Source organism: Pongo abelii, chromosome 19, assembly GCF_028885655.2.
Source record: "Pongo abelii isolate AG06213 chromosome 19, NHGRI_mPonAbe1-v2.0_pri, whole genome shotgun sequence".
Lineage (NCBI taxonomy): Eukaryota > Metazoa > Chordata > Mammalia > Primates > Hominidae > Pongo > Pongo abelii.
In genome coordinates this window covers 65,007,357-65,019,655 of record NC_072004.2, presented here as the reverse complement: position 1 = coordinate 65,019,655, position 12,299 = coordinate 65,007,357, and the positions used below count along the sequence as shown (strand labels likewise).

The following is a 12,299-nucleotide window of genomic DNA, read 5'->3' as shown; positions in this document are numbered from 1 at the left end:
TTTTTCTAAATGGAAAATTTGAAAATAAAATATGAAAGGCATTAGCAGCCAAGCTCGGTGGCTCACGCCTGAAATCCCAACATTTTGGGAGGCCCAGGCAGGCGGATCACCTGAGGTCAGGAGTTTGAGACCAGCCTGGCCAACATGGCGAAACCCCTAATCTACTAAAAATACAAAAATTAGGCGTGGTGGCAGGTGCCTGTAATTCCAGCTACCCGGGAGGCAGAGGTTGCAGTGAGCTGAGATCGCACCAATGCACTCCAGCCTGGGGGATAGAGCGAGACTCTCTCCAAAAAAGGAAAAGCATTAGTGATAAAATTACACACTGATGTCAACATCATTTTAATGGCAGTTGCAATACTGTATCACTATTAATTACAGTATATTGTACATATTAATTATAATATATTGTACAATATATTTTACACAACATATAAAAATAGAATAGTACATCCATGTTAAGAGTACAATACTTTGGCCAAGCGTGGTGGCTCATGCCTGTAATCCCAGCACTTTGGGAGGACGAGGCAGGCAGATCACCTGAGGTCAAGAGTTCGAGACAAGCCTGGCCAACATGGAGAAACTCCGTCTCTAAATCAGCCAGGCGTGGTGGCACACGTCTGTAATCCCAGCTATTAGCGAGGCTGAGGCAGGAGAATCACTTGAACCCAGGAGGCAAAGGTTGCAGTGAGCCGAGATTGCACCACTGCACTCCAGTCTGGGCAACAAGAGCAAGACTCTGTCTCAAAAAAAAAAAAAAAAAAAAAAAAAAAAAGAGCACAATACTTCCATGTATGCCTGTAATCCCAGCTACTTCGGAGGCTGAGGCACAAGAATTGCTTGAATGGCCTGGGCAACCCAGCAAGATCCCATCACATAAAACAATAATAATGTATTGTACACTTAAAATTTTTAGAGGGTAGATCTCATATTAAATGTTCTTACCACAATAAAATAAAAAAGGCTGAGGCAGGAGAATCGCTTGAACCCAGGAGGCAGAGGTTTCAGTGCGGCAAGATCGCGCCACTGCACTCCAGCTTGGGCAACAGAACAAGACTTCATCTCAAAAAAAAAAAAAAAAAAAAAATTGGCCAGGTGCAGTGGCTCACACCTGTAATCCCAGCACTTTGGGAGGCCGAGATAGGTGGACTAGTTGAGGTCAGGAGTTCCAGACCAGCTTGGCCAACATGGGGAAACCCCGTCTCTACTAAAAATACAAAAATTAGCCAGGCATGGTGGCACATGCCTGTAATCCCAGGTACTCTGGAGGCTGAGGCAGGAGAATTGTTGAACCTAGGAGACGGAGGTTGCAGTGAGCCAAGATTATGCCACCGCACTCCAGTCTGGTGACAGGGTGAGACTCCGTCTCAAAAAAAAAAAAAAAAATGCTATTTTCTTGAACTGGTAACTGGCACCCAATATAAAAGTATCTGATAGAAACCTACTAATTCCAGCAAATTCATTTGTTTGGAGTTGAGTCAAAAAGATTGACAGTATTAATAATAATAAAAAAAAAAACTGACAGTATTTAATACCTCTGGAGCCAAAGAGGTTAATAGTGAAAACAACTACAAGTCCCTCTGAGCACCATTTGCATTGTCTTTGCTTTGATGTATACTCGATTAAAAAATAAGTAGTATTTGGCTGGACATGGTCGGCTCATGCCTGTAATCCCAGCACTTTGAGAGGTTGAGGTGGGCATATCACTTGAGCCCAGGAGTTTGAGACCAGCCTGGGAAACCTGGTGAAACACTATCTCTACTAAAAATGCCAAAAATTAGCCCAGCATGGTGGTGCACGCCTGTAGTCCCAGTTACGAGGAAGGCTAAAGCATGAGAATCGCTTGAACCCAGGAGGCGGAGGCTGCAGTGAGCTCAGATTGCACCCATGTTATCATGTACATGAATTCTCATTCTTTAAAAGTTTCAAACGTAACACACATTAAAAAATATAAAATAAACAGTCTGTATTTCTGATAAACAGTGATGAAAGCACGTAAAACCCAGTAAGACGGCGGATTCAGAAAGCCCTAGAGAATATTGAGTTCATCTATATGAGAAAGTGATATGCCTTTGAAAACATGTCAAAAATAAATAATTTGAGGTCAATCTTGGAATTCTCATTTACCTCTTATAGAGAAATTATTTCTTCTTCCTCCTTATTATTCCAGTCCCCTACTCCCCACAAAAGGCAGGTTATTTTCACCTTCGAAAAAATTGTATTTAGTAATTTAAAAGTTCACAACATATGAAGTGTGGCAAAGACCTACTTTCCAAATTCATTTGTGGATCTGGGAGCATGAAATAAAATAACCAGGAGACAATCTAGATATCGTGGGGTGAAAAGAAAAAAAAAAAAAAAAAAGAAATAACCAGGAGAGAGCTGAACCTAAAACAGGAAAGGGACCATGATACCTCAGCAATCCCAAGGTTTCAGGCTACAAGGAAGTGATTAATTAGGATCTACTTAGAAGAAAATTATGTTTTAAATTTACCCTAGGCTATCCAAATAACATGAGATTTGCTTATATGTAACTTACTTCCCTTTTATACTTACCACATAAAAATATTTTACACTCTTTAAAATAGCCCAGTGTGTGGGCTATATTTCTGACAACTAGATCCCAGAGATATAGCATGAGAGCTGAGAAGGGAAAAGCTCTGATTTTAGGGGTTGAGCCCTTTTTTTTCTTTTCTTTTTTTTTTTTTTTTTTTTTGTGAGACGGAGTTTCGCTCTTGTTGCCCAGGCTGTAGTGCAATGGCGCAATCTCGGCACACCGCAACCTCTGCCTCCCGGGTTCAAGTGATTCTCCTGCCTCAGCCTCCCGAGTAGCTGGGATTACAGGCATGTGCCACCATGCCCAGCTAATTTTGTATTTTTAGTAGAGACGGGGTTTCTCCTTGTTGGTCAGGCTGGTCTCGAACTCTGGCCAACATGGTGAAAACTCATCTCTACTAAAAATACAAAAATTAGCTGGGTGTAGTGGCATATGCCTGTAGTCCCAGTTACCTGGGCGGCTGAGGCACAAGAATCACTTGAATCCAGAAGGGGGAAGAGGTTGCAGTGAGCCAAGATCATACCACTGCACTCCAGCCTGGGCAACAGAGCAAGACCTTGTCTCAAAAAAAAAAAAAAAAAAAAAAAAAAATCATCGACCTGTTAAAAATTAAAATATACTACTTTTGGTCAACAGTACACTCATAAGATAATATGATCATGTGCCACATCTGCATAATGACGTTTTGGTCAATAATAGACAGCATACAACATACATAGTGGTGGTCCCATAAGATTAAAATGAAGCTGAAAAATTCCTGTTGCCCAGTGATGCTGCAACTGTCATAATATCCCAGTGCAATGCACTAGTGTGTTAACAAAACTATTGTACTGCCAGGTGTATAAAAGTATAGTACATACAATTCTATACAGTACATAATACTTGATAATGATAAACAATTATGTTACTGGTTTATGTATTTACTAAAATTTTCATTGTTATTTTAAAGTATACTACTCCTTCTACTTAAAAATAATAATAAAGTTAACTATAAAACAGCCTCAGGTAGGTCCTTCAGGAAGTACTCTAGAAGAAGGCACTGTCATCATAGGAGGTGATAGCTCCATGTGTGTCATTGCTCCTGAAAACTTTCCAGTGGGACAAGATGTGGAGGTGGAAGATACTGACATTGATGATCCTGACCCTGTGTAGGCCAAGGCTAATAATATGTGTGTGTCTTGGTTTTTAACAAAAAAGTTTAAAAAGCAAAAAAAAAAAAAAATTGTTTTTAAATAGATAAAAGCTTATAGAATAAGGATATAAAGAAAATATTTTCATAGAGCTATACAATGTGTTTGTGTTTTAAGCTAAACATTATTACAAAAAAGTCAAAAAGGTAAAAAAATTTAAAGTTTATAAAGTAAATAAGTTATAGTAAGCTAAGGTTAATTTATTATTGAAGAAAAAAATTAAATAAATGTAGTATAGTTTAAGTGGACAGCATTTTATAAAGTCTACAATAACGTCCAGTAATACTCTAGGCCTTCATATTCACTCACTGCTTACTCACTGACTCACCAAGAGCATTTGCAGTCCTGCAAACTCCATCCATGGTAAGTGCCCTATAGAGGTAAACCATTTTAAATATTTCATATTGTATTTTTACTGTATCTTTTCTATGTTTAGGTACACAAAATAGTTACCACTGTGTTACAACTGCTTACAGTATTCAGTACATGCCGCACAGGTTGCAGCCTGAGAGCAACAGGCCATACCATATAGTTTAGGTGTGTAGTAAGCTATACCGTCTAGGTTTGTGTAAATTCACTCTATGATGTTCCTACAACAAAATCACCTAAGTACACATTTCTCAGAATGTATCTCTGTTGTTAAGCGACACATGACTATGTATGCAAACAAGGGAAAATTCTTACGAGGTCCTAATTGAAAAGCATTTATTATGAATCATTCAACATAAAGTTCCAGGGGAGTTGCATGCTGTTATTTCACATTCAATCTGTGGCTTCTTGAGACTGCAAATTCCTATTTTATATTAGACTTTCCAGGTCACTTGCCAGGTTGTGCTGTTTTGACTAATACTCTTGACTGCAAATGACCACTAGCCTATCAAATCCTATTGTCTGACATCATTAAGATATCTTTTTCAATGGCATGAGTGGTGTCAAACATGGAGACTTACACAGTCATCAAGTCTCTTTCTAACATATTTATTTTATAGCCCCATTTTCCCCTTTAGAGCCTTTAGGGAACTGCCACATCATAGGTGTACATGTCACTAGAGAATGTTCACAAAAAGCTAGTACAAGATTTGGAAATGCATATAAAAGAATGGCATGTCTGTGCATATTTAAATTGTGCTTTGAAAAAAAATAGATGTAACACAAATGGCCAAGAAGCATATAAAATGATGATCAACACCACTAATCATTGGAGAAATGCAAATCAAAACCACAATGAGATATCATCACTTGGCCCCCATCAGGATGACCACTATCAGAAAAAGAGGATGTCAATACATTAGACACTTGTGCATTGCTAGTGGGATTGTAAAATGATGCAACCACTCTGGAAAACAGTATGAAAGTTCCTAAAAACATTAAAAATAGAACTACCATATCATCCAGCAATCTCACTTCTGGGTATGTATTCATAAAAGCATTATTCATAACAGCCATAAGGTGAAACCAACCCAAATGTCCATTAACAAATAAATAAACAAAATATGGTGTACACATACAATCAAATAAATGTTAGCCTTAAAAAGGAAGGGAATTCTGTCACATGCTATAACATGAATGAACCTTGAGGACATTATGCTAAATGAAATAAGCCAGTCTCAAAAAGACAAACACTACATAATTCTATTTATGTGCGGTATTTAATATGTGACATCGAATTCATAGAAACATAAAGTAAAATGGTAGTTTCCGGGGGCTAGAGTAGTTGGAAAGGAAGTTATTATTTAATGAGTGTAGAGTTTTAGATTTGCAAGATGAAAAAGCTCTGGTGCTGTTTTACAATAATATGAATATACATAACACTATTGAACTGTATACTTACACTATTGAACTATATACTCAAAAATGGTTAAAATGGTCATTTTTTTTCTCCCAGTGGAGACCACATCAGAGGTCATAAGATGGTAATTTTTATGTGTTTTTACCACACACACAAAATAAATGTCATTACTTTCAGTTTCACTTGAGATACTGCAGTAAAAGCAATCTGGTCTTTGTGCCATTCTCTTATGGGTTTTAGATATCAGGCTAAAAGTCTATAAGCTCTTCAAAATATTTTCGGTTGTTCCATTTACCAAATGCACCATGTGCTTAGTGCTATATAGAATATATATGTCATGGATTATCTGGCATTGCAGCATAACTATTTTATAACAGACTATAAACTATGTTTACAACTAGAGAAAATGAATTATTCCATTCAGTTCAACTTACAGACACTACATGCCAATGTAGTGTTTTCCTGAGTAGCCTAACTTCTGAAATAAGCCATATAAAGGCAAGCAACTCTGCTACGTGTTTGTCTCTTGGATTTGAGGGTTTTAAGCCAAATGAAAATAAAGACAAAACTACAAACAAGTAACTAGCCCCACACAGGATCCCTCACTATTAACACAATTATACTTTTATACCTACATTTCTTTCTCCCCAAGTAAAAGTAAGTCTCTAAAGCATTGGTTCTTAAAACTCTTTTGATTTACAGCTATGTGGCATAAAAGAGTTACAAAATGGTGTGTACATACATTCTTCTGGAGAGTTTCAAATAATTTGACTCCTAAGAGTCTGTGATCCAAAGGAAATACTAAAAACCTTAACTCTAGATACTCACATTTAGGTAAAATCCATCTAAGTGTAAATAGAATGGTAGCTTCAAGAGAATTCAAATTATTAAAGGAAAGGTATGAATGTCCTAACTCTGAGTATATTTCGAAGGAAGAGGATACTGTTTCACTGTTGATGCTAGAGGGCTTCCATGGACCCAGGTCAACCCCTGACCTAGCACGTAGGAGAAAGTCACAGATATCCTGTTATCCCCAGTGCCCAGCATATCAAGCCTGACATGTAGCAGGCTTTATTTTATTTATTTATTTATGTTGAGATGGAGTCTCACTGTGTTGCCCAGGCTGGAGGGCAGTGGTACCATCTTAGCTCACTGCAACCTCCACCTACCGGGTTCAAGCAATTCTCCTGCCTCAGCCTCCTAAGTACCTGGGATTACAGGTGTCTGCCACCACGCCTGGCTGATTTTTGTATTTTTAGTAGAGACAAGGTTTCACCATATTGGCCATGCTGGTCTTGAACTCCTACTCCTGACCAAGTGATCCACCTGCCTCGGCAGAGTGCTGGGATTTCAGGCATGAGCCATTGCACCTGGCCCGTAGTAGGCTCTTAACAGATGTTTGATGAATAAAGCTGGATGGTGCCCTGACTGGAGATTAAGAACTCTATTAAACTAAGGAAGCAGTCCACTGTAAGATGACACACTAGGCCACATTCAGGACACATACAAGTTACATACATTATGCCCTGAAGAAGGTATTTCTGGAAAGTATACCATTGCATAGAGCTGGATAAATGCAAACAGGCTGAATTTCACAGAATTTACTTATATTTTCTTTCCTTTATTTAAAAATGCTTACTTTGGGGAAGGAATAAATTACAGATTGCAGTAAAGCCCTGACAACCACTACAGTGGAAATAATTTTCTTTTATATTTCAGTGAATCACAACAATAGTCTTCCAAGCTGAGCATCTGATGTCTTGAGAATAGCAGTTGAGGAAGTAATCAATAGTTAATCATTTTAGTATACTTTTTGCAAAATGTTAAGAAGCACCATTCTCACCTCCTGTTCTACAGCCTTCTGAGGTTCGGGACTATTGCTGACCTAGGAACAGAGAAGATTATAAAAGAGAAAAAAATTATGTGTTTACTAGGTTTTAACACAGCTGTAACTTTGGCTTGTACTATCTCCCAGGATACAAGATTCATCTATTATCTACTGTGTTTAAAATGAGGGTCTGGAAGCTTTGTTTTGTTTTGACTTAAGCTGACCTTAACACTCTAGTTTAAGTAATATCATGGTTCGGAAGCCACCACTTGGATCCGTGTCTTATACTTTTCAACATGCAGCTCATTATTTAACCTTTTTTTCTACTTACACCACTTTATGAAATCTTCCTGATGCTTATTCCAGTCCCTTTAACTATTTAACATACTAATAATCCAGTGCAGCATACTCAGAAATGTTTATCACACCTCCTTCTATCATTTCTGAATTAGTTAGATAACACTAATGATCAAAGGATCACCAAAATCCAAATCCTTTCTCTTTTTTTTTTTTTTTTTGAGACAGGGTCTCACTCCTGTCGCCCAGGCTGGAGTGCAGTGACATGATCACGGCTTGTTACAGCCTCAACTTCGCAGGATTCAGGTGATTCTCCCACCTCAGCCTCCCAAGTAGCTGGGACTACAGGTGTACCCCACCATGCCTGGATAAATTTTTATATTTTTAGTAGAGATTTGGTATCACCTTGTTGCCCAGGCTGGTCCTGAACTCCTGGGCTCAAGTGATCCATCTTCCTTGGCCTCCCAAAGTGCTGGGATTACAGGCATGAGCCATGTGCCCAGTCCCAAATCCTTTTTCATAAAAATCAATTTATTCATATTCTTTATTTCTATCTATACATTTTCCCTCTATGAGACGGATGTGTTTCTCTTAAATACAAAGCAACAGTTTTAAATACTCTTAGTCTGGAAATTCATCAAAGTCTTTTTGAAAGGCTGCTAGCTCTCAGTTATGCCCTTAAAAATACACAGATTAGGCCGGCCGCAGTGGCACACACCTGTAATCCCAGCACTTTGGGAGGCTAAGGCAGGTAGATCACCTGAGGTCGGGAGTCCGAGACCAGCCTGACCAACATGGAGAAACCTTGTCTCTACTAAAAATACAAAACTAGCCGGGGGTGGTGGCAGGCTCCTGTAATCCCAGCTGCTCTGGAGGCTGAGGCAGGAGAATCGCTTGAACCCAGGAGGCAGAGGTTGCAGTGAGCCGAGATCACGCCATTGCGCTACAGCCTGGGCAACAAGAGTGAAACTCCATCTCAAAAAAAAAATAAAAAATACAAAATACACAGATTAGCAAGGCATGATTCACTTTGTAGGAATCAGACTGCCTCTTCTTTAATAGATGTGGGCTTTTTTTCCCCTAGCTTTATTGAGATATAACCGACAAATACAGTATACAGTTGAGGTGATTTTTTAAATACACATTGTGAAACAATCACCACAGTCAAGCCAATAAACATATCTAGCACGTCATACTTTTTTTTGGTGGTAAGAGCACTTAATGTTTATTTATAAGATCTTTGATTCTAGATTCTCATCATCTTTAATCATTCTCTTCATCAAAAACTAGGTAAAAACTTGGGTAGCTCTCTCTATATAAAAGTAGAAAGATTGTCAAGCTATGTCATTAAATGAAAAAAAAAAAAAAGCAAGCAGCAGGAAAACACTTATAAACCCACTTATCTTAAAAAGACATTATATCTATGTGCACCTGTAAAGAAAAAGGCCAAGGATACATCAACTATTTACAATGACTGGGGGAAAAAATGAAATTTAGGGTTGAAGAAACTTCCCATTCCTACTCTATATTCTTCAGTATTACTAAAAATTGTGAAACTGAATTAATGTAATTTTTTAGACACAGGATCTTGCGATATTGCCCAGGCTGAAGTGCCGTGGCTATTCACAGGCACCATTACAGTGAACTGCAACCTGGAATTCCTGGCTTCAAGCAGTCTTCTCACCTCAGTCTCCCGAGTAGTAAAATAACTTTTTAAAATAAATTATAAAGGCCTCCTTTAGAAAATATTTGGACCTCTGAGCACCTTAACAACATTTCTAGTACATGGCATTGTGCCTAACACAGTGAGCACCAATAAATTTTTTTGAGTGAAAAAGGTAATTTTTTCAGTAGAAAATATGTTAAACAACTTCTCCTATTCTAAAAGTCTGTTTAAACAGTAAACATAAATATTAATAAATACCTATGTGCCAATTACCTCAGATGAAGTCACATTTAAAATACAAGCTTTAAACACCGCCATTTTGAAAGCGCTGCTTATTTACATCTTTACCAGTTTCTATTCTCAACATACATTAATAGGCATCTTGGTCAACATACAACACAATAGAATCTTTACCCTTTTTTTCCTTCCAAACCCTAACAGTAACCTATGGGTGGTTCCTAAAGTCATCACATGAAGATATATGTGAGGAAAAAAGCTTATAAGCAAAAATTGAGTTTATAGAACAAATTCCTTATCCACTGTCATAAACAAAAACAATATGAAATATTACAACACATAATCCATTTTTTCTTAAAACTCTACTTTTATTTTACCCTAGTATGCACACTAATACAAAATTCTATAAAGGAGGTATAAACTAATGGAAAAACCCAAACCAGAAATAAATGAATGAATAATGCCTAGATCTTGGTTCCTAAATATGCTTCTCCCAAAAAATGTGCCAGAACTCCTTTGAGAAGTAGTCCAATTTTTAAGAGTGGGGCAGGAAAAATACAACAGCTTAGAGCATCTTACGATGCCAATAAGGAAGAAAGCATTCAAAAAAGGATGGGGTATGTCAAAAGAGCACAGGAGCCAACCTGAAAGAGCTCTCAATGTCCAAAGCTAGAAAAATTTGAGAAACCAAAGAAATGATAGGTTTGCATAGCCCACAGAATAATATATGTATATATCCCTTGAATTCAAACTGGACTGGAGGGAAGGAGGGAAGAAGACAACTCCCCCTGATAGAAGAATTCCAATTAATAAATGTAGAATGAAGAAAATAGAAAATAACTATTAGCAATATTTTACTAATAATTGTTGTAGGCAAAATCCACTGTGGATGCTAAAATCAGTGAATGAAAGTTTGAGCAGAAACAGGGTATCTGCATAGTCTCAAAGTATATCCACACCGAGATACTAGATTCTGTTATATTCTTGCCAAAAATACATAACCTCAATCTAATAATGAGAAATCAGAGAAGCCCAAAGGGAGAGACATTCTACAAAACAACTAACCAGTACTCTTCAAAAGTCTCAAGGTCATGAAAGACAAGACTGAGGAACTTACACACTGGGAAGACTGGCAAGACATAATGTACAAATGCAATGTGGAAGCCAGGTGTGCTGGCTCATGCCTATAATCCCTGCACTTTGGCAGGCTGAGACAGGAGGACTACCTGAGGCCAGGAGTTTGAGACCAACCTGGGCAACATAGTGAGGCCCTGTCTGTAATAAAAATTTTTTTAAAAAAAAGCAATATGAGATCCTGGGCTGGATTCTGGAAGGGAAAAAGGATATTAGTGGAAAAACTGGTAAAACTCGAATACAGGTTTACCTAACAGTATTGTACCAACGTTAATTTCATAGCTTTGATGATTGTATTATCGTTAGTTAACATCAGGGGATGCTGCGTGAAGGGTATATGGAACTCTGCACTATTTTTGCAACTTTTCTGTAAGTCTAAAATTACTTCAAAAAAGTTATTTAAAACTGCAAACTTTAACTTTGTAAATTACATATGTATTTTATAATAGGAATTGTAAATAACAATAGGTATGATTCAACTACTATAGAGATTAAAGCTTGTGGAAACTAAAGAAATAGGAACAATTTCAGAACTTAACCACAAATGGAGGAGGATGGAAAATTCTCTCAACAAGAATGCTGGCTCTGTTAGACATTTCCTGTTCTGCATGCTAAGCACATCCCCTGAAGAATGCAGCACACATTGACTGGCTTTACATACCAAACTCTGCTAACAAGAGCTTCTCACAGCAGTTTACTAAAGTATCACAAGTCATGCGATTTTATGAGAACTCTCTAAAATTTTCACAAGTAGGTGTCTATCCAATTGGTTTAGTTAGTTAAAATTGCTTTTCTCAGATCTAAAGTTCACATTCTACTAATAATCAACAACCAAGGATGCTCTTCAAAGAAAAAAATACTTTTTTGGAGTACATATGTATACACATGCATACATGTGTATGCATGCTCTATGCCAGCCATATAATTTTCATGCTGCTTTCTAGGCCTTGGTTGGTTATTTACCACAGTATTATTTGTAACAGCAAAAGACTAGGAAAAATGAAGCTGTCCCAGCAACGAAGGAGATCTGAATTGCAGCTGGGATATGTGATCCCTTCCCCTCTGCCCTTCTTCTAGGATTCTGATATATCAATTATCTTTCTTCACTCCCTTGTCTTCAATTTTTCTCTCTATTGAACCCTTCTTGTAAGCATAGCAACAACCCAGTCTCTCTCATTCTATACTTTTCGCTCTGCTCTGCCAATCTCCACCTCAAGTTATCCTTTTTCTCTCCTCCCACCACAATCACCATTTTGAGTATCTACACATGTTATTTCCTCTTTTTATGATTTACAGTTACTCCTGTTACTGGCCCTACAACTTAAACTGCTCAAATCTACACCTATAAATTTACAAATTCAGTCCTCATTCTACTTGACTTCCTCACACCAGCTGACCCTGCTGACATCTTCTTCCATTCTAAAACTCCCTTTGTGCCTTGACTTTCAGTGCTCAAGTCTCTTACGGTCTCTCTTTTCTGCCACTACAGCCCTCCACTAATGCCCTTCTTTTCCCATGCATCTTCTTTCTTCTCCACTCCAGCCCCCTTTCCCCCTACCACACACAGATGCTGCCTTCCTCACCTGCTCAGGCTCTGACAC

The 12,299-nt window shown here is 37.9% G+C and overlaps 1 protein-coding gene across 11 annotated transcripts in view; it reads right to left on the bottom strand.

Annotated features, from left to right (window-relative positions):
- The window catches only part of SPAG9 (sperm associated antigen 9), a 153,725-nt gene that overhangs the window by 58,144 nt on the left and 83,282 nt on the right, over positions 1–12,299 (bottom strand). For 6 of the 11 annotated variants that reach the window (XM_024234703.3, XM_009251604.4, XM_024234706.3 and 3 more), the window contains one exon: positions 7,380–7,421. The exons of the other annotated variants lie outside the window; for them this stretch is intronic. In XM_024234703.3, coding sequence (XP_024090471.2) covers positions 7,380–7,421 — 42 coding nt within the window. The remainder of the gene's footprint in view (positions 1–7,379; positions 7,422–12,299) is intronic. 11 annotated transcript variants of the gene reach the window in all.